The 24,124-nt window shown below is 38.0% G+C and overlaps 2 protein-coding genes and 1 long non-coding RNA gene across 15 annotated transcripts in view; 1 reads left to right on the top strand and 2 right to left on the bottom strand.

The window, feature by feature from the left end:
• LOC127952757 (gastrula zinc finger protein XlCGF57.1-like) overlaps positions 1 to 24,124 on the bottom strand; it is a 179,293-nt gene that overhangs the window by 92,844 nt on the left and 62,325 nt on the right. The gene's annotated exons all lie outside the window — the stretch shown is intronic.
• LOC127952784 (uncharacterized) overlaps positions 1 to 24,124 on the top strand; it is a 169,796-nt gene that overhangs the window by 91,232 nt on the left and 54,440 nt on the right. The window lies entirely within an intron of this gene.
• On the bottom strand, positions 10,585 to 24,019 carry LOC127952775 (HLA class II histocompatibility antigen, DP alpha 1 chain). The gene is made up of 4 exons (XM_052551510.1): positions 23,865 to 24,019; positions 22,739 to 22,990; positions 12,466 to 12,756; positions 10,585 to 11,257 (listed from the first exon to the last, which is right to left on the bottom strand). Exons 1-4 carry the CDS (start codon positions 23,920 to 23,922, stop codon positions 11,136 to 11,138), a joined length of 723 nt encoding a protein of 240 aa, XP_052407470.1. The 5' UTR covers positions 23,923 to 24,019; the 3' UTR covers positions 10,585 to 11,135.

Genomic DNA, 24,124 nt, shown 5'->3' on the forward strand with positions numbered 1-24,124 from the left:
CCTCTTCCAAGCGGGCCAGGGCCGGCTAATCGAGCCGCGCCCGGGCACGGTTCGGAGCACACACACTAGTCAAGCGAACCGCGCTTTGGTGGTCAAACGCACTCGGGCACGGTTCAAACTGGCTAGAGTGAGTACACCCTTAGTAACACACATCATATTACTCTTAGCAAACAAGGGAATTAAGGTAGTGTCACACCCATGTTAGCCTAACAGATCTGTTGACGTATCTCTGATGATATCAGCATGGTCAGGTACTGTGGAAGTCATCTTAAGCACAGCTTAGTTTTGAGTTGTCATATATAGCTACAATATTGCTTTATCCATAAACTCAGTGACCATTCAGCCCATCCAGGAATCATCTGAGAGGTGTTCGGACAATACAGGTCATGTTTTCAGTGGTCTTTTGAACTTCGGCAACACTGAGATGTAATTTACTAATTTATCAGACATTTTTAATCAACTCTAAACTAACAGTTCATCATTTTTCAAAGGACTTAAACCCAAATCTTTTGAGTTTGGGAGAAAAATACAATCAGAAATATACCACAAATGTTCAGTACATTATCAAGCACTTAGTTTTTCTATATGTTTTCTTTTCGAATAAATTGCTGCATTTAAAGAATTCGGTATGATACTATTGTTTCTATAGTTGTCATTTTCTAAGCGTATTTGACGGCTGATTAAAAGTGTAAAAGCAACTATTAGCCACTTCACAATTAAATCTGATTAAACTAACATTTGACAAATTAGGCTTATAGTCTTTTCTTCAAGGCAGTTTTATACAGTACACATCACATCTTCTTGAGTTCAATGAAAAGAGATAAGAAGTAACAATGTATTTAAGGCCACAGCCCTTTATTTATTGGCACTCTTGATATATAAATAAGTTGCATAACATCTATTATTCCCAAGCGCCACTGGTTCACACAGACTGTGTTTTTCAATGTGCTACATTGTAATTGATTGTTTTTATGTAAACATGCACAACAGATGTCTGCTTTTTATTATAAAACCCACTCAAGATGGTCTTATACATTCTGCTGTTTTGTTAAGCATCTTTAAATCAAGAATGTGTTCTGTGTAAATTCTTAAAGACACAGTACAGACATTTATATTTATAAAGTAATACAAGTGTAAAAATCATTCAATGTATACATAAAGCCATTCATTTTACATTGCTTGAGTGCTTTTTTCCCTCTTCTTTTTTGAGCAAAATTATTTAAAAGTCACTTTCAAATCAAGCAGCTCGAAGACCAGTGCAGTGATTTCATGGGACCAAATTAAATCTGTATCTGGAACCTTTTCCCCCTCAAGAAAAACTCTCAATCTTACAGATTCATATTGAAATGTGTGGATTTTGCCTGGGAAATTTTGCTGAGCAATGGAAAATGTGACCGCACCTTCAATGGTAACTGATCAGGCATGTTTTTATCTGTCATCTGTAAGATTTGATATGGAGCTTTTCCCTCCTTCCTTTATGACTCCAAAGTGCAACTGATTAGGCCTGGGTCAATGTGCAGGTTAAAGATCTGCTGAACAGGAAATATGTGTAACATGCTACATCTTAAAGCTCTCTGCTGTCCACCTTTGTAACCAGCAGGAGGTCACATGATCACAGAAGGCACACTAAAGTTCAGTCATTTTTTTCCTCTGACCCCAGTTTGGGAACACAACATATGACAACCATCTTCTCCAATTTTCCGTAATGAAAAGTGCTTAAAAAGGAAGTTTTAAGGGCTCCCTGTTGTTTTCCATCAAAGTAAAAGTGCTAACATTGGAAAATAAAGAAATTAAGACAGTTTTAAATATTATTATTGTAATTTTATAGTTTATAATTATATAGTTAAAAAGGTCTCTTGGTATGAAATCCAAATCCAAACAGGAAGTAATTTATTAAGAATTTTCTGTGCAAAATTGGTGTTGTTTTTGGCATTTTCAGTGGTTGTATTTTAACAAAGTCCTCATAGAGATTTATTCAGATCAACACCAAACTTGGTCAGTGTAATCTAAAGGCCTTTGCGAAGTTAAATTGCGAAGATCTTGAGGTTTCTTTAAAAGGCGTGTCCATGGCGGCCTGACAAATTTCAATGTTTCGCCATGAAAAAGGAAGTTGCTTTAACTCAGACATACAATGTCAAATCTGCCCCAAACTTCGCATGTTAGATAAGACTTCTGCCCTTAACAGATCTACATGCCCATATTTAGTTATAGTCATAGCGCCACCTGCTGGCAACAGGAAGTGACATATTTTACGCTATGACAAACTACTCCTAGAGATTTTTTGACATTAATGTATTTTTTGTGGTCAGTCTAATCTAAAGGCCTGTGCAATGTTAAATTGTGGCAATCTTGAGTTTTTGCTAAAGAGCGTGTCCATGGCGCCATGACAAAATTTGATGTCTCGCCACAGCAAGAGAAGTTGTTATAACTCAGGCATAAATTGTTCGATCTTCCCCAAACTGCACATGTTCAATAAGAGTCCTAGCCTGAACACATCTGAAGGTCAATATTCCATTATAATGATAGTGCCAAAGGTGGTGCGAGGACCCTCTTGGAATTGCTCCGTTTATTATTATTATTATTATTATTATTATTATTATTAGGGCTCAAGCCCGAAGGGGCGCAGAGCCCTATTGATTTTCTTAGGATTCTTCTTCTTCTTCTTCTTCTTTTTTTTTTTTTTTTGACTAAACGGGGGTTTTGGGGGGCCTTAACATGCTCAAAAACTCTTGAAAATTGGCACACACATTGGAATCTGCGGTCATCAGGACGCTGCAGAGACTGGGACCCGGGCGTGGCACAGGGGCTCTACAGCGCCCCCTGGAACAAAGGTAGAAATCTTGAACCATAGCTCACACACACTTGCATGTATTTATATGAAACTCAGTACACTTATAGATCTCATTGAGCCGAACAACTTTTTTTCTATGTCATAGGCTCCGCCCAACAGGAAGTCAGCTATTCAGGACTGTTTAAAAAAAGCATAAAAATACTCCTCTGAGGTTTTCCACCCGTTCCCCACGAAACACTGTGAACATGATCTCAAGACATTGAAGATGAAAAATTGTGAGGGGATTTTTGATATCTCGAACGGTTTGCCCATGGCAAGGCGTTGAAATTAGGGCAAAAAATGAGAAACAGGAAATGCCTAATAACATCCACATACATTGCCTGAGTTTCATCAAACTTCATCGGTTTGTTCGTTGTATGACACCGATCATATATATGTGACTATTAAGAGTCAACATTATAGCGCCAACAACTGGCAGCAGGAAGCAGTGGTGGTAAGTAACGAAGTAAAAATACTTTGCTACTTTACTTAAGTTTTTTTTGGGGGGGGATCTGTACTTTACTTGAGTATGTTTTATTTGCATCTACTTTCACTTTTACTCCACTACTTTATTAAAGACAAAGTTTACTTTTTACTCCGATACATTTCCCCATGCCAGCTTCAAGTATTTATTACACTGATTTTACCAACCAATGAAAAATTAGGTTTTCTTTTGAAAATAAGAATGCGCGACTACCCGGGTTTTTGCCAACATACACTCACGCAGCAGTTAGTTTGAGGTGGAAGATGACCGCTAAAATAGGTTATAGTGCAGCTCTTGCTGCCCGTGGTGTGCCCAGTTTCGACCCCCTGCTGAATTATTACCCCCCTTGTTCAAGTCGCTACCTGATAGCCTAATCCTAACCCCAACCCTAATCCTAACCCCTCCCCCACACCTACTCCTAAACCTACAAATACTAGGGGGGGGGGGGGGGTAATAATTCAGCAGGGGGTCAAAATTGGGCACAACACCCGCAATGATCCCGAGATTCCCGACAGGGATCACCCATGGCATGGCCATATCTCAAGGATATGTTTGAATTCACTGAGGTCAAGGCAGATTCTTATTGGCTGAAATGTCTTTGCCTGCCACGGGTGAATGAAATTTCAGTAGGGCTGTGCAAAAAAATCGATTCCGATTTTCATGCTCATCTCATCAGTAAAGAAGCTCCTGTAATTAGTAGTATATATTTGTTATAGTAATAGTACATATCTGTTGCCAAGCCTGTGGTTGTTTTTCATGTCTGCAGGTCGAAGCGACAATACCAATAACGTGATATTTAGCCCCTAAAATGCGAATGACAGAATTTTCATTTTTGGGAGAACTTACTCTTTACAGAGGTGGTTCTTCCTCATTGATATTCTGAAACAGTCTTACCTTGTATCTTGCACATCTTCTGTTTGATGCAGCTATGATGTTATGGAACAAGTCTACTGAAAGTTAAATCCCTATACTTCGATAAGGTTCTTCATTGTCTCTTTTGGTTGTAAATCTAACAAATTTTTAAGTATCTAATCTCATCATTTGTTCAGTGAAAACACTGCATATCACTCCCAAAACAACTGATCTGCTTAATTATTGATATTTACAGTTAATTTGAATATTTACTTTTTACTTCCAGTACTTAAGTATGTTTTAAATTGGATACTTTTGTACTTTTACTCAAGTGATGTTTGAATGGAGGACTTTCTACTTTTACTGGAGTCATTTTTTATTTAGATACATCTACTTTTACTTGAGTATAACTTTTGAGTACTTTTACCACACCTGGCAGGAAGTGAGTCATTTTCAAAACTCTTTGAATTCAGCATCTTATTTTTACTCAATTTGCTTCAAACTTCATCAGAATAATGACAAAACACAGCCGAAGTAAATTTGCTGTGGGGATATTGATATCTAATATACAGGTCCTTCTCAAAAAATTAGCATATTGTGATAAAGTTCATTATTTTCCATAATGTAATGATAAAAATTAAACTTTAATATATTTTAGATTCATTGCACACCAACTGAAATATTTCAGGTATTTTATTGTTTTAATAATGATGATTTTGGCATATTTGCATATCACGAAAAGGTTCTCTAAACAAGCTATTAACCTAATCATCTGAAACAACCAATTAACTCTAAACACCTGCAAAAGATTCCTGAGGCTTTTAAAAACTCCCAGCCTGGTTCATTACTCTAAACCGCAATCATGGGTAAGACTGCTGACCAGAAGGCCATCATTGACACCCTCAAGCGAGAGGGTAAGGTAGAAAGAAATTTCTGAATGAATAGGCTGTTCCCGGAGTGCTGTATCAAGGCACCTCAGTGGGAAGTCTGTGGGAAGGAAAAAGTGTGGCAAAAAACGCTGCACAACGAGAAGAGGTGTCCGGACCCTGAGGAAGATTGTGGAGAAGGACCGATTCCAGACCTTGGGGGACCTGCGAAAGCAGTGGACTGAGTCTGCAGTAGAAACATCCAGAGCCACTGGACTACAACAGTCCACTGTGAAAAAGCCTCTAACACTGGCCTATCATTCGCCATCCTCATCCTCATCCCTCTCTCAAAATAATTTGCCCCCACTGTCATGTAACACACCGGGTAACTGCTTTGCGCAGTCTTTTGCACTTATTTTTGTTGGCAGATGAGAAAGATTTGCGTCCTTTACCCTGGTTTCACCGCGGGCTTCACAGATGATGTTCATGTCGCGCAATTACGTCACTTCATAAGGTTCCCATTGGGAAATAATGGCGATTTACTTGTGTGAAGTAAACGCAACATTTTTCAACTTTCTGCTAAGATATATGTGACTTTTTTGCAACGAAAATTATTATTATTATGTAATCATGCTACCTCCGCATATTTTGCTTCCTGAAATCGGCAATTTATGCGGCGAAAGTGCGGCGTATTTGAAAAAATGCGACCCCCACATAAATATGCGGCCCTTGGCTGATTATGCATTAAATCACGCAATCGCATAATCGCGTTTTTCTGGAGGGACTGTGATTTTTCTAAATAACAGAAAAGGGAAACATTAATTGTCTTGTATTTTTAAATTGCAGTGGGGAATGGGCATGAGCTGAGTGGCAGACAGACAGAGAGTGAGACAGAGAGAGAGAGAGACTTAAACATCTCTTTAATCACCAGAAAAAAACTGTATTTTAAATTGTTATTTTTTGTTGTTGTTGTTGCTAATTGTGCTGTTTTCATTACAGCTTAAGAAATCTCTTAGGCCTTATCCTTTTCTGACAGTTTCAGGAATTAAAAAAAATTCTACAAATACTTATTTGTGCTGCAAATAAAAACTCATTTGATACTGACCTCTGACACCCTGTGACATTACATTTTTTTGATTTTACATAATCTCATGGATGTAACAGTAAAACTGTTCAGCTCACAGATGAAGACTAAGCTGTAATGCAAGCAAAACTATTTCACAAATGCTTCTAGGTCAATAAAATCATAACAAAACACTTTTAAATGATTTAAGAATTTGGTAATACTTTAAAATAATGTCTCATTTGTTAACATTAGTAAATGCATTGGTAACACTTCATAATAGCTGCACTCATTAGCTAAGCATTAATAAATAGTCAGTTCATGCTTTATATAGCATATTCTCTTAAATCTATATTCATATATTTATAAATATTCTCCCAAAATTAATAGTCGTTAATAAGCATTTTATAAATACAGCTATAATTAAATTGTTCATGGTTTATATGCACATTTATTTTGAGGAGATTAAAGGCTGTAATCTTCCAAAAAATAATAATAATAATAATGCACACCTTATACCTTTTTTTATATATATTAAAATAAAGTGTTACTAAAGTTATATATATTGTTCTGTGTATGTGATTTCAAAGTCTAGATGGGTCGGATTAACCCTTTAACTGCCGTATCCCTTAAAACTTGATCGCTTAGGGTTACTGTAAATGCCACAGTTTTCCCGATGCCACCGGGGTGGTGTTTGCACTGATGGCTTGAGCCGCCATCGCTGCTTGCAACTATATTTAGGGCTCAAGCCTGGAGGGCGAGAGCCCTATTTTCCTTAATATTATTTATTAATATTACATTTTTCTAACGTTTCGGGGGCTTTTGGGGTCCTTAACATGCTCGAAAACTCTTGAAAATTGGCACACACCTTGGAACCTTCGGCCATTAGGGCCGGGCAGAGACTGATACACGGGCGTGGCACAGGGGCTCTACGGCGCCCCCTGGAATACTGAGGGCCATATATAATACATACTTGCACATAGACACATGAAACTCGGTACACATGTAGATTTCATCATACCAAACAACTTTCGTTCTGCATGTCATAGGCTGCGCCCAACAGGAAGTTGGCTATTTAGGGCTTAGTATTCATATTTTTCGTCAAAGTTGTGGAGGCTTTTGGGGCCCTTAACATACTCAAAAACTCTTGAAAATTTGTGCACACTTTGAAATCTGTGGCATTTAGGAGCCTGCAGAGGCTGGGACCCGGGCGTGGTACAGGGGCTCTACGGCGCCCCCTGGAACACAGTCACAAATGTTGATGTATAGCTCACACATACTTGCACATATTCATATGAAACTCAGTACACATATAGATCTCATTGTGCCGAACAACTTTCGTTTTGTATGTCATAGGCTCTGCCCAACAGGAAGTCAGCTATATAGAGTTATGCAAAAAGCGCATGCTCTGGAATTTGAAATACTTGTCATAGGTTTTTTAGCCGATTGCCACCAAACTCGGTCAATATGATCTCAAGACATTGGGGATGAAAAATTGCCAGGGGATATTTGATATCACGAACGGTTTGCTCGTGGTGAGGCGTTGAAATTATGGTAAAATATGAGAAACAGGACGTGTCTAATAGCATCCACATACACTACCTGATTTTAATCAGACTTCATCAGATTATTCGTTGTATGATGTGGATTGCATATATGTGACTATTAGGAGTCAAAGTTATAGCGCCACCAACTGGCAGCAGGAAGTGTGTCATTTTCAAAATGCTTTGAATTCAGCATCTTATTTTTACTGGATTTGCTTCCAACTTCATCGGAATAATGTCAAAACACAGCCAATATAAATTAAAATATTGTTGTTGTGGCAACATGTCAAACTGGAATTATTCTCAGGTGATTTTGAGGCATATAACATGCTTAGAATTTCATCAAACTCAGAACACATATCAGTATTTATGATAACTAGACACTGGCAAAAGTTCATAAGAGGGTGTTGAAGAGGCACTCTATAGCGCCACCTTTTGTCTAAAGTGGGGGGGTTAGTTTTAGCTACAGACACCAAACTCGGGAAATAATTCACAGTCATTAGCTACGGCCAACAGGAAGTCGGCTATTTTGATTTGAATGTGGATTTTTGGAAAAGTTTCGCTTTGAACTAATGCACACTGCTCAGAAGAGAGTTACACTATACACACCAAACTTTGTCTACATGATGCCAAAACACGGAGGAACTTAAATTGTGAATGAGTTTTGGATAGCTTGAATGGTTTTGTTGTGGTAATTTTTTTAAATGACCGTAAAAAGGGAATCATTAATTGTATTGTATTTTTAAATGGCAGCTTCCAAACACCTCAAATCATTTTTTCATACAGATGAAAAAGTCCTTTTGAGGAAATATGCATAGTTTCACGAATTTACAACACTGTATCGATAACAGAAAATTAAAAAAGTTCAGACATCTCCTCTGTCCCTCTGTTTGAATATATGTGCTGAGACTTCCATTGTCTGAGAGAAATAGTGCCCCTACAGGTGCAATTCCCGGACTGAAAGGTAGGAGACTCTCTTTTAGTTTCACTTTTAAATCGGTTAAAAATACAAATAAATACTTTGATTTAATTCACACTGGCAAGCTTAACCAACATATCTCATTATTACCGGGTCAGGGCTCATTAATAATTGATTTTTGGTCAGTGATACGTGAGAAAGACGAGAGATGAATCACCGCTCTGAGCACGAACGTATGGCTTCACAAACTCACAAAAAAAACGAATTTATTGTTGTTTTATAGCTTTTAAAAATAAAATATTACAGCGATATCACACAATCCACCAATTAGAACACATCAAGAGCTAAGTTAAGATGTTTTTGAACTGTTTGTGTGAAAATTAAATATTTGCGGCTGCCTATCTGAAATCACCGCCTCCGATCAGCGCGTTACAGTGTCACGATCTCAAAACAAACTGATTTATTCTTGTTTAAGAGCTTTTTAAAATAAAATATGACCACAAATGCACACAATACACCCATTATAACACAACAAGAGCTAAATGCAGGTGTTTGTGACCCGTTTAAGTGTAAAAGACTATTTGACACCGCGACTGGCAGAATAACATATATCTCTCGAGCTGCAGGTTCTGCCTTTTGTCGTACGAACAAACACTTCACGGACAAGATTATTTCAAATACATAATAGCTTGGTGAATATAAACAAAAACAGCCACGTTAACATAAACTGTTGAGAAATAAATCTGAAGTGGATCTACTGGATTTGAATATTAAAGTGATCACATTTACCAGCTGCTTCTGTCTTAAATATTAATCTATAAAAAAAAAAGGAAACTCATTCGTCTTGGCTGCTTTTTTTGTGTGTACGTATTTATTTATTTATTATTTTGCTTTAACAAGAATTAATCTATATTTCATCAAATCAATTACATTTCATTTTACATTTGATTTGTCCATTTCTGCATCTAAACGCCTTAAAACCTAAAACATGCTCTATTATACTATTGTTAGCAATTTCTTTATCTTCCAATTTATCTGGTGCACACACTTTTATTTCATAATAAACTTGTTTGTTAGATTATAGACAGTTACACTGGTCTATAATAAATATTAATGGATTTTATTCAAGCTGTTTAGAATGTAATGTTGCTGTTTCAGCATAAAAAAGTTCTGCAAATTTACTAAGCGAAATGTCCAATTCAAATGGAGATATTTTATTTAACAAAAAAACACTTTTTAAAAACTATCATGAACAAATTGTTTGGACTACAACAAATATTGTCCGGAATTTGTGATATCACAAAAATGGACGAATGGGATGAGAATTGGTTGAGCTGCACTAGAGAAGCCATTTGTGTCATATATATGTAGTTGACCATGAAGGCTGGAAAAGAAAAACAAAACTCCTTATATTCAGGTGTGCAGAATTATTAGGCCTGTTTTCCTTTACTGATAAAATGAGCCAAAAAAAGAGGTTTAACTCAGACTGAAAAATGTGTTACTAAAGTTATACATATTGTTCTGTGAATGTGATTTCAAAGTACAGATGATTCAGATTAACCCTTTAAACTGCCGTTTACCTTAAAACCTGACTGCTAGAGGGCTATTGTGAATGGATGTGCCCGCTGGGCACAGTTTACCTAATGCCACCGGGGTGGTGTTGCACTGATGTCTTGAGCCCGCCATCGCTGCTTGCAGCTATATTTTTATTTTTACATTTTCTATTTCCAAAGCTGGCCTCATCATCATGATTTAGGCAGCACACCCAACCAATAAGCCCCTAAATAGTTTTTCTATTAAAAACAATCCCATACTAATTATTTTTAAATACAGTTCGTTTAAATAGGTTTTGGATGCATGAGGTTTTTGGCTATTTGGATAACTCTGACATCCCACATTACACAATTAAATCCAATGTAGGCACAGATTTAGCCAAAGGGTTGTCTGTTTCCTTAGTGCATTTGGCCTACATTCTTCAACTGCTCTGCACATGTTGCAAAAATGCAAAAAAAGAGCTGGATCTAAATACAATCAGTGACGTTTATTGAAAAGACACAAAGCACACTGGCACAACTAACTTCATAATGACAAGATCAAATCGACAACAGAAGAAACTAAATGCTTAAATACACAGAGAAACTAATTAACTGATGCCACAGGTAATAAAACAATGAATCACCAAGGAAACTAAAACACAGGAAAATTACTGAAAATTATGACAGAATGGAATCATGATTCAAAACCGACCAAAACAGAAAACAAACACAGATTACCTGTTACAACACTTACAACCCTTCTTTCTGTTCATTTTTAAAATGTCTTTTTGTCAAAGAAGAGGGGTTGGGGGGTTGAACTATCGCTTATATGCATGTTTAGTGTTACACAGTAAGCTTTATCATGCTTTGAAGTATTTGAGAGGCAATAAAAGGTTGATTTAATCCAAAGGTATACCTTTACCATCAATTGTCACTTGTCATGTAGAATGACACTTATCTTATTTTTATTATTGTTTTCAAAGTGCCCAGTTATAAAAACTATTAACAGATATTTCAAAGTTTGCTTCCATGGCTTTATTAGTTAGTGACAGTTGTGTCCTTTAATGAGGAAGAACGTTCCCGAAATGACTCCCAACAGCCCAAGAGTCAGACCTACTCCACAAAACACTGCAGGACCAACACTTGGGAGGGCAACATCTACATCTGGAAGGTAAATCAGTGGGATAAAAGATTAACAAATACTTTATTATGTGTCCCTAATACCTGTGTACATAGTAACTAGACATGTATGTAGTATGTAACCACAGTGTAAGTACACATTGGTACATAGTATCTACAGCTCTAATGTTTGTGTAACTACATATATGCAACAATCCACTGAATGGTATGTGTAAGTACAAATGTGTAACAGGACTAACAGCACTTTTTTGGGGTCCCGCTTTATATTAGGTTCACATAACTACTATGTACTTACATTAAAAAAATAAGTACAATGTACTTATTGTGTTCATATTGTATTGTAAAACACTTTTGCTGCTATTGAGGTGGGATAGGGGTAAGGTTAGAGAGAGGGTTGGAGGTATGGGTAAGTTTAAGGGTGGGTTAAGGTGTAAAGTATAGGTCAACAGTGTAATTATAAATGTAATTACAGAAATTAAATACAGATGTAATTACATGTAGTTTTTTTTAAATATAAGTACAATGTAAAAACATGTCTGTACACAATAAGTACATTGTACTAAATTATTAATTCAAATGTAAGTACATAGTAGTTAAGGCCACTTAATATAAACTGGGTCCCTTTTTGGTACAGAAAGTGTTACAGTATATACAGTTTATATTAGATTTATCATGTAATTACTCTGGTGTTACACAGCAGCAGCCAATAAGTTAGGCTTAACATATATATTGTGGTTGGTGTAAAGAATGTTACACTTTATAATAAGTGTACAGTTCCTGTGGAGTTACTGGAGTGCACCAACTCCAACTCCAGATCCAACTCCTCCCATTTTACATATCCCTAAACCTAACCATCTCTATCCTCTGAATCAAATGGTTACAATTACTCTTATACATGTTGTTACAAAATGTAGTAATATAATTCCTGTGATGTGAAAAAGTGTTGTTAACCAATGTCCTGTTACACATTTGTACTTACACAAACCATCCTGATGGTTGTTACATGTGTGTAGTTACAGAAATATTACAGCTGTAGATACAATGTGGCAATGTGTTACACACTTCATACACATCTAGTTACACACTGTTACACACTACATACACATCTAGTTACTATGCAAATACACAGATATTAGGGACACTTAATATAAAGTGGGACCAGTAATTTGTTTTTGTAACAAAAACAGCAACAACAAAAAGCTGTAATATTGTCCATTCTATTTGAAACTCACCCCATATTTTGGTCTGTGGTTGACCTTGGAGGGCTTTGTGGTTCACAGTACAGCTGTAAATGTCTCCTTCAGTAGGTGTGAACTTAAGAGTGGAGAAGATGTTGAATGTATCATCTGTCCTTGGACGGTACTGACTTAAACTTATGCCATCTGTCACAATAACATTATTCTTAGTCCATGAGATGTTGACAGATGGAGGATAGAAGCCAGTCACATGACAGATGAGAGTGTTCTGAATACCCAGTTCTACTTCATCCTTTGCATAGATGGATGTCCGGGGTGCATCTAGATCTAAACACAGAAAACTTTATTCATTTATTCCGTAGTTAAGTCGAAGCAAAGATATCTTAATATGCATTATATAAACATTTGAGACACAACTTTATAACACTATGTTCATGTTTTATACACATAACATTCAAAAGATTGGAATCTTTAGGAATTTTAATGTTGTTACACGAAGGCTGCATTTATTTGACAAAAAAATAAAAATAACAGCAGCACCAATTCAAGGTAAACAGAACAGAACCAGTGCTGACAGTAAACTGATGCACTTTTAACTAACATGACCTGCAAGAACTAACACTATACATGATTAACATACAGTGTGTATTGACAGTATGGTTCTGTTCTGGGCAAGAAATCCCCACCCAGAGTGGCATGGATAAGAGCAGTGAGTGCAGCACTGATCCCCCAAACAACACAATTTGCCAACCTCTCCCAACCACAAACTTAAAGGGGGAAAGTGGCACTAAAGCGTTGCTTTTCTATTACAAGCAGTGGAGAAGAGCAGCATGCCCTTTAAGTGCAGTTATGAGCTTAAAGCAACAAGCATGTTGCCAATTCCTGAAAACTTATGCAACAAGCATTTGCCAATTAAAAAGGAAAGCCTTAAGCAAAATATTTATTAAAAAGTGAAGTGACATTCAGCCAAGTATGTTGACCCATACTCAGAATTTGTGCTCTGCCAACTGGAGCAGTGGGCAGCCATTTATGCTGCGGCGCCCGGGGAGCAGTTGGGGGTTCGATGCCTTGCTCAAGGGCACCTAAGTCGTGGTATTGAAGGTGGAGAGAGAGCTGTTCATGCACTCCCCCCACCCACAATTCCGTCCAGCCCGAGACTAGAACCCACAACCCTTTATTGTCTTGTTTAACTGTTCAACTGTTTAAGTTAACACCATAAATCAAGATAAATGACAGTCTGGCTCAGGGCCGCGGGAAGTAATTTTGAACAGGGGGTGCTGTGAATTTTTTTTTTTTTTGACAAAAAACCTATGAGCCTATAGGCCTATTTAAAATACATTTTAAAAATAAATACATTGAGATTTACTACTTTATTGTCATATACACTTCAGTGCACAGCCAGCCAGGGTCTGAAACACACAGACATCAGTTCTCAGGTATGCGCAATGCGTTATTTATCTGAATCAGAAGCAGAATCAGAAATAATAGTTTAATAATCAAAAGAAAACTAAATAATTACTTTCATTACAATTTCAGAAAGCCTATACATACATGCAACATATTAAGATACAACAAATAATTCACAACAAAATATAATATTAATCAAACTTCACAATAACGCTAAAACAATGCAATCGATTTGGTCAGCTGGCTTGAGTCACTGCACGTTTATGTCACGTTTATGTCACACGCAACTCTATTAACTCCAAAATCTTTTTACGCACACCACAAGGAAATAATCTCTGACTATTTAAGCAATTTGTTTATTGAACAGTTCTCCACATCCATTACGCAAACACACGCACAGTATAAAGCTTTCTGTCTCCATCTCCAACCTTTTTACACAAACCACAAGGAAATAATCTCCGACTATTTAAACGTTATTTAACAGTTCTCCACAACCATTACGCAAAGAACACACGAACGAAATAATACTCTCCATCTCCATCCCCACCACCTTACAAAAATACTATAGTGAACTACTTACAATTGCTAGTCAAAGCTGATCCCACACTTGTTGCCAAAAAAATAAATGTTATAAGCCCGGCAGCACCATACTCTTACCTGAGCTACATGCAGGCAGGGTGCCCTGGTTACAGGTGTCCAAATGTCGAGGTGCGCTGTATTATATAAAGATGAATATATTCTGTATGGAACGAGCGGGAAACCTCGTTACTCGGTGACCAAACCTGCCTGCCTGACGTTGACAACGTAACTTCCGAACCTGAGTTGATTAGGCCTCAAAATATGAAATTAAAATCCAAAATATACGTAATAGCCTACATGTTTCAAAATCATTTTCTAAAATATTCATAAGGAATTTATAAATTGTGCAAAATATTTTAATAGGCCTACATTTGTTTTTTTATCTCCCTCTCGTCACTGGCAGCACCCCCACTTCCCGCGGCCATGATCTGGCTCAAAGAGGAATATCAGAACGCTGAGTCCTGACTGAAGAGGAGAGAATGGAGACTAATTAGCTCCTGTGAAACACAATAAAGCTGGTGATAATACTGAATGGTAGTCCTGAAAGGGTGTCACATTCCTATAGGTAAATGTGGGTCAACTGATAGTCAGGAGATGCAAGCTTGACTGTGGAAACTAGGGATATGCTTGATTATTGTGGAATACTTTTACAATTTAAAGTAACTTTTTCTCTTTTAATATATTTTAGAATGTAATTTATTTTTTTGTGATTATTCTTGTTGTTGCCTTTCAGTCGGTCACTCCGAGTCACGTCGGCGACAGACAAATTGGGATCTCACTTAGAGAGACCAATCCACTTCAAGTGTAACTAAACGTGTACATTGGCATGCGATGATTACATCCAGTTGCCGCTGCTCACAGCATGAGCATAAGTAGGCAGCAGGTGCAACACATGTTCAGCTTTTCACTTCGGAGCCGAACGATTGCATCGTTCTGCTCTTGATTACTCTACTGAGAAAAGAAGACTGAACGAGTTCAGCGCACTCTCTGCAACCACTTGAGCTGCCAGTGGAACGTGCTGGGCCCTCTACAAGGAGCATACCAGCAGTATCCTTTGGCGCTCCTCCCGGTGACCAGATGTCAATCGCTGCATGTAGCAATGCCTGATACCGACCTAGAAATGTTGGCAATGCTTTCCCAGGCTGCCATGAGGGTAGGGCTCGACTGGAGACCTCCACCGTGTCCCAAGCCCTCAAGGTTGGACAATTGGCTCTTCGGGATGGTCCGTGCCGGTTCACAGCACCCAGCCCTGGTGCCATTCTTCGCGGAGATGCATGAGGGGCTTACCAGATCATGAATGGCACCTTTTGCTGCTGGAAACCGACATGCTAACTTCTCCTCCCTCACCACTTTCAACAAGTGGTGTAGCTAGGGGATATACGCCCTCAGTGGAGTGGTCGGTTGCGATGCAGTTATGTCCTAATTCCACCTCCACTGAGCAGGACAAACCGTGCCCCCCTCCCGGGTCTGTAAGTACTCGTCTGGTTTTAGTTCAATAGCCCACTTTAGTAGGGCTGGGCGATATATTGAATATTAGCGATAATATCAGAATAATTTTAATGACGATGTAAAATGTGAAAATATCGGGAATATCGAAAATTTCTAATTCAAGCGTACTTGCCCCAAAAGAATACGCTGAATGTCCAATAAAAAGGAACATGTTACTATGGACTGCTCTACGCACCTCTTGTACGAGAGCTTTCATGAGAGCAGCTGCCAGATAACAAGAGTTTAACCCTCTGGAGTCTTAGGGTATTTTTGGGGCCTGGGAAAGTTTTGTCATGCTCTGACATTTGTCCTTTTTTCAGTTTCTTATACACATCTAAATGGCTAAAGTCTAACTTCACTGTAATCAGCACAAACTTGGCTATAATAATATGTGAACACCATGTATGTACATGATTGTGTTTTTGAGAAAAAAAAATGTTATGCGTGGTTAGTGAAAAACTAAAAATGTTTAATCACTTGAACAAGACAATAAAACACATACAGAACAATAATTCCCGGGATTTTTGAGAACTGGAGCTTGTAGCCTAGAATTTTGAACTTTCTAAATTATGTGAAAATCATCTTATTTACTCAATCACAGAAAACAATATATTGATTTAAATTTTCTAAGAAACTTTTTATTTGTAAAAGTCATATATGAGAAGGCATCAACTGTCATGAATATCATTGTGATTTACACCAGAGAAGACAAAGGCCTGAATAATGAGCTGACAAAATAAATGTATATAATATTATGTTTGTAGTTTATTAAGAATATATTTAATTATCCCACAACATAATTTAATATCCACTTGGGAGTGCAGTTAAACTGTTTATTAGAACAATTAAAGCTTGACTTTCAAACTGAATTTTGTCACACAATCCTTCAGAAATCCTTTTAACAATCTTATTTTCTACAAAAAAACATTTATTGTTATTATTATTATTTTTATTATTATTAATAAAAATGTTAACAGGTTATATGAAAACTAGTACAAGTATATAAATAAAAAGAGACTTACTCATGTTTATGATCTCTGCTGAATAAAGTGCTTCATTCTTTTTCTGAGGAAATCCATTTCTCAAATCCTCAACCACATCACATCTTTTTGGGGTGATTTATGTCTTATTCCTCTCATCACGAAGCAAACAGTAAAATAAAAGAACTCAAAGAACAGTCTCGCTGCGTTTTCTTCTGTTATGGGCTTATTCAAGCTCCGTGCTTCAGTTTAAATCTGAATACCGCAGTCAGCGCGTGGGAGTGGTCACATTAGATATAATGAAGGGAGACGTGAAAAACGGACATCGCGTTGTTTTCATATGGATTACTTTATCACAGAATATCTGTTTTCGGCAGCACTTGTTTAGTTTAAAAGTAGACATGTCAAGCTTTCATGTCTCTTTGTTGAGTATTCACTGAGTTACAGTTCATTTGAATGACGTGTTTGTAAATGAAGATCAGCGCAGACAAAGGCTGCAGACATCTTTATTTAATAAGTGCACAAAGTTTTGTTGTTATTATGTCTGTATCCAAAGAAAAGTAGACCCTTTACAGATTTGATTGATGTATTGCTCTTATCTGTACGATTAAAACTAAAAGTGTAATTTAAGTTATTTTCGGGGGTTATCTGGAGAAAATGACTCATAACGCGTATCCGCGTTAATCAACTCCAGAGGGTCAAGTCAAGTCAAGAATCAAGTCAGACATTCGACTAACATAATTACTCATGTTAACACAGAGAAAATGTGTAATCAACACCTTGCAGATATAACCAAATGCATATTATATCAGGGAAATAATATATCCACAATATTTATACACCAGCTGAAATGTTTTGAAATGACTTGAACCCTACCTATTCGAAAAAATCCAGTATCTGCCTGTGTCAGTTTGAGTCTTGGTAAAGTTTTAAATCCCTGCTCCTCTGTCGATCACGGATTATGGAAAGTGAAACATAAATCTATAGGGGTAGTTGGATTTATGCACGCACTTTAAAATATTAATTTGAAGCTTCTTTCTTTTCAGATTCTTACAGCTTCATCATAATAGGCTGTATATTGACTTATTGGGAGCTCTATGTGAAATCAGACATTTGAGCTCCCCCATATAGTCAAAATGGCATGATCAATAACACCCCAATATTCGAATGTGAGAGTGGTAGTTGAATCAGGCTCCTTGAATCAAAGCATCAATTCGTCGACTATTCGGATCACCCCCAGGGAGGCTGTCTGCTTAATATTTTCTAACAATTTCTTTTTCAACTTATCCAACTAACCCTAAACCTATCCTAGTGGTCTACTCTGAGAGTTAGTAGACATGTAGTTGCAAACTAATGAGAATTGGTTGACATGTAGTTGCAAAGATACTTATAGTTAGTAGAATGTCTAAAGAAGAGGGTGGTCATGATTCGGAAGTTCTAAAAGAGCTCAGAACCGCAAATGTCCTCACGCTCTGTGTGAAGAAGGTCACTGTGAGTTTTCTGGGTCAAGTGATGTCCACACTTGTGGTTCAGTAGCATCACCTCTGGCTGTGTCTGGTTGACATGAGGGATGCAGATAAGTCGGTACCTCAAGGTCCCTGTGTCCCAGACTGGCCTCTTCGGTGGCACAGTCGACAACATGGCCCACCAGTTCTCGGCTGCACAGGAGCAGACTGAGGCACACGTCCTGGCCTGATGGGTAGCTGCTGCCTTCACCGGCTGCAACACCCCAGCCTGCTCATTGCCGAGGGCGGCCCATTGCGTCCACCCCCACTCCCGTGCCACAATCGCAGCAGCCTCGAGCAAATAAACAGTTTTTTGGGAGGTGGTGAATGCACCTCTCCCTCCTCAGGAGGAGGGCCGGGTGGAGAATCTGGTTTCCAAAAATCTCATCAAGCATCTCTGATGCTCCTCGTAACAGCCCCTCCTTGTCAGATTCCTCTGAGGAAGGATCTACTGACTCAGAGACGAGGCGCCTTATGGCACCCACGTCTAGACCTCTAAAAATTGCATGTCTGGTACCTGGATGAGGCGCGGAGGTTCTAGGTGACATACCCCAGGAGGTGGCTGACACCGTCACTTGGGCACCAGCACTTGTCTACAAGACATACTTGCACTTTGAAATGGAACCTATTCATCAAATGGTGAAGGCCACCAAGAAGATCTCCGGAAATGCCCGATCAGAGTCAGAGTCAGTCCTTTTGCAGCAAGGATTGGAGTGAAGGCTGTCTCCCTCCACCCTAAAAGCCTATGTGGCTGCGATTTCTGCCAACCACGACCCCATTGAAGGGAAGTCAGTGGGAGAGTATGACCTGGTCATCAGGTTCCTTTAGGAGGGAGAGAAGGTTAAATCCTCCACTGCCCCCCTCTATAGAGCACTTGTTTCTGTCAATGAAAAGTCTGCTCCTGCTTGCAACTGGCCTCCATCAAGAGGGTGAGGGGACTTGCACAGATTTTTGGTCGATGATTCGTGCCTAGAGTTTGGGCTGGCTGACTCCCAGGTAATCCTGAGGCCCTGGTCCAGCTATGTGTCCAAGGTTGCCATTATTCCTTTCATGGAACAGGAGGTGAGCCTGCAAGTGCTGCCCTCGGAGAAGGCAGACCCAGCCCTAGCTTTACTTGTCCTGTCCGAGCGTTACCAGCTCAGCTCCTCAGCAAAAACCTGAATATGCGCTGCAACTTCTGCATACTTATACTCACACTGTGTGCCAATCATCACATGCCAATGTGCATTGGCTTGTTTGAGATCGCAATTCTGACGTGACGTGACGTCTATGTTCCCTCCTTCAGGGAACGAGTGTTACATATGTAACCAAGACGATTCAGTGCTTAAAATTTTTTCTCATCAATCAACTGTCTCATCAACAGTTATTTTATTTTTATTATGCTTTCAGTTCAGTATTCAGTTTGATATTCAGTTCAAAATCTTTTATAACATTGATCAAAAGTGGCACTAAAGACATTTTATAATGTCATGCATCCTTGTTGAACATTTTTTTTTTAATTAATAAAGCAAATCTGAATAACCCCAACTTTTGAACAATAATTTTCAACATTGATAGTAATAAGAAATTTATTTTGGCCAGCAAATCAGCATTTTAGAATGATTTCTGGAGGATCATGTGACACTGAAGACTAGAGTAATGATGCAGATTTTTTATTATTATTCAGACCCAGGGAACATATTATATAACAGGTCTTGGTGAGATATGATGAGGAGACTGACCTCCTTCAAAACACCCTTTGGGTATGAGGAACCTCCTCAGAGAAAATTTATAAGAGACATACCACTTCTTAAATACAACTATATAAGGAAAACCCATAACGGCAAAGATGGCGGTTGTATGCACATGTCCCGCCCCTCCCGCTGGAGCCAATCATCTGCTTTAAACAGTCAAGCCGGGAAACATTTAAGCTTATCGTCTGGTTCCACTGACGTATGCACACAGTTGAGGAACCCTTGCGTATGCGTAGTAAAGGTATAACCTGTTGGGAAAAATCATATTTTACTGCTGTTTCTATACATGCAGTTTTTATGTCCCGGTGACCAGTGAAAGTGCAGTTCTGACTCTCTGCCCATTCATTTAGATAGGAGCCTGGTCTTGTTAGTCAGAAATATCTGCCCGGAGGCGTTGCCAAGATGGTGGCCGAGTGGCACGACTTGCCAAAAAGACCTCCTTTATTATAGGTGTCATTTATAGCATTAGCTCCAACTCCCTGCAACCAGTACCAACTTTAGCAGCCACTTCTCTGCCAGATACACACAGGAAAACCCATCCTAACCAAAGATGATGTCTGTGCCCCCAGAACCAAAGCAGGACTCCATGCCCACCATGGACTCAGCTCTAGAGACCCCTCCAGTCACAGAGCCAGAGCCAGTCATTATAAATTCAATTAAATTAAATGCATGCATTTAGCAGACGCTTTTATCCAAAGCGACTTACAGTGCATTCAGGCAATCAATTTTTACCTATCATGTGTTCCCGGGGATTCGAACCCTCAACCTTGCACTTGACAGTGCAGTGCTCTACCAATTGATCTACAGGAACACTATGTCCATAATGTTCATTATGTCCATCATAAAACCTGAGCCAGTTTTCACATCCCTCCCAAGGCCAGATCTTGTTCCAGGTCTGTCCGAGGGGCCAAAAGAAGAGCACTGGCAAATTGGTTTGTAGTCAACAGTACAACCACAAATGTCCCCGTCCCCGAACTATCTTCTCTTCACTTTAGAATTACACTTTTAAAAATAAATGTCTTTATTGGCATCAATGATTCTATGAAAAACCTTGAACATCCATGGAAACTTTCAAATGCAGAAAAGTTTCTTTTTTTTATGTTCTTTAAAATAGTTATTTTAGGAACAGTTCACTGAAAGGTTGTTTGGGGAGCCAAAAATGGTTCTTCACTGCAAAAACAACCTTTTGGATCCTTTATTTTTAAAAGTGTACGTGGATACTCTGCATCATGGTAGAACTTAACTAGCTAGTCATGACTGTGTTCCAAAAGCTGGTCACAGCTACAACAATACAGGACTGTCATTAATTTTGTGACCTCAAGTGGTTTTGCAAGTGGTACTTGATTCGCAATCACAATTAACTTTTTTGTCCCTGTCATTTTGCTTTATTTAATGTTTGATTTATTATGGGTTCTCATATGTTAGTTTGCAATACAGTTCACAAATGTTTGTTGGAACTGTGGTTTTGGGTAACAACATTTTTTGATAATGACAGAACTTGTGACCATAGTTAGCTAACAGGGCTTTTAGTGAGACGGATCCACCTGCTCTGCTGGTGCTGCTCATCTCCTTGGCTTAACCGTCTGCTCTGGCACCCTCCAGCTCTTCGGCTCCACCACAAGTCTTCTCATCCAGTAGTCAGCCTTGTGAGGTCGAGTCTCTGGGCCCATGACACCATCTTGGCCTGTCAGCCTGCTGCCTCCATCATGGTTCCACACTCCCTTGTTCCTTGTTGTCCTGGTTTTGCCGCAGACTTCTGGGTCGCTGGCTGTGCCTTCGCCTTCCACCCCGTCAGCTCATTTGGGCTCCTTCTTCCCTCTGACTCTTCCTGTGTCCTCTCTACCTCTGGTTTTGCCCTTCTTCCGGGCCTCTTTGTCAATTACCTTAGTTACTTAGCTTCATCTGCGTCTAGTTTAGTTGCCTTTGATTTCTTCTTGTGTATATAGCTTTTTGTTTTAGTTGCTCCTTGTTAGTTCTCATATTTAATTTGTGTGGTAAATGTGTTCCTGCTATTCTGTGTAGAATGAGGTGTATGCTTACAATGTATGCACAGCTCCCACATGCACTTTGAATTGTTTTTGCACTACTTCCTTTGTCCACAAGGTTTCAACACTGAACTGGGTCATTACTCTAGATCAGGAGAAAGCATTTGATGATATAGATCACCAATATCAGTGTCATGTCCTCAAGTGTTATGATTTTGGGAATTAAAAAATTATCAGCGTTTCATGCTTGAATGAATGAATTAATAAATGAAAGTTTCTGTTGTATTGAATTTTCGTAGATGTGATGCAACATACATTCTGCTTTCTTTACCTACTGATTTATAACCTGATCCATAATTTCTAGTTGTAACAAGCTGTTTTCAAATTAGTGACAGAGGTTTGGCCACTATTTTTAATGGCATTAAAAGATACTCAACATGTGGTGTAAGAATAAATTTGTGAAATAGTAAGTTTGTGTTTTGGACACTGCAGATATGTAGCAATAACACTGTTGTTTCTGTAATATTGGTTATTTAATGAAACCATTATAAACCCTTAAGAAAATGAACATTAAGATGTCATGTTTAAAACTGTAAACGTGTAAAGGCTCATAGCACATTCTCATGTCTTACCTATTTCGAGTGGTAGGCTCTTGAATGTTTGAATAAACATTGGTAAGTCACGTTTGCATCCTACTATTGCATCAGCACCGAATTCATAATTTTTGAGAAATGTTATGTTTTTTGATCCCCAAACATCAGGTAGTGTCTCTACTACTGTCTTTTGTTTAAAGTTGACATGCGCCAGTTCCTCTTCATCATATCCAATGTAAAACTCTTCTTCCACATCAGAGCAAGCAGCATATAGAAAAGCTTCATGTTCAACTGAAATAAATTCAACATCATAAAACAAATACAATAAGTTTAATTTTTGAGGTTGACAATTCAATTACTTTCTTGCTGATGTCAATCAAAAGAGATTTCCCATAGCATAAAAATTGCAATTGTAAATATATCTTCAGATTTTTAGGGCTGAACTACTAAGATAACATGATGTTTATGACAAGTTAGAGAACATTTATCAATTTTACTTGCATTGTTTATTTATTTATTTTTATTTATTTATTATTTAAATATTGAAACTGGTATGTAAACTGGTGAAATTTCACTGGTAGGCCAGTGAACAACAACAGTAGCCAAAATTATATAAGACTAGTCTTATAAACTATATTTGAGTTACAACTCTTAAAACCCAGCATCTGTGATTTCATTAGATTAGTATCTATTTGAATGACATCTTTGTTTACATGAAAAATTGGCCATTACAGAAAGTCTGCAGTGTTTCAGTGCCTCTAATATTTCATACATTTCTTATAATGACTCAGTAAATATTGTCTTACAATTCAAATAATATTATGTATCATTTAAAACTCCTAAATCACCTATTTTTTATTATAACTTTTTTTTTTTTGCTGATTTTTATTATATTGAACAAATATTCCCATTATGTTGCTAAATGTTTTGCAAAAATCACTACTTGAAAGTCAATAATAACAAAGCATTTAAAAAAAAAATCAATTCTTCTGATAACCTTACACAATAATCTTATAATGGAAACATTTAATGAAACATTTAACTATATGCACAAAAGCAGCTTTTGAAATGGCTAGGTGTTAAAAGGGATTACTTATAAGTTTGCTATTTTATCATTATCATTTATGAAAATAGTTCCATAAGCAAATTAAAACCTTCAACTTACATTGAGCCCTAGTTGAGAGAACAGCGCTTAGGGTGAGAATGGTTATGTACAACTCCATCTTGATAGATTATAGTTGAACAGTCATTAGGGAAAAATTTAACCGAGGTGATAAAACTGGTGGTGTTGTAAAGTTTTTGCATCATCCACTCAGAGTTGGACACACACAATGACATTGCTGTATCTAAGAAGAATAAAAATGGTTTTCCTCTTTCATATGACATGCAGCTGGCTAATCTTATCTAACATAGATAGGATACCTT

The sequence above is a fragment of the Carassius gibelio genome, chromosome B3, assembly GCF_023724105.1.
Source record: "Carassius gibelio isolate Cgi1373 ecotype wild population from Czech Republic chromosome B3, carGib1.2-hapl.c, whole genome shotgun sequence".
Lineage (NCBI taxonomy): Eukaryota > Metazoa > Chordata > Actinopteri > Cypriniformes > Cyprinidae > Carassius > Carassius gibelio.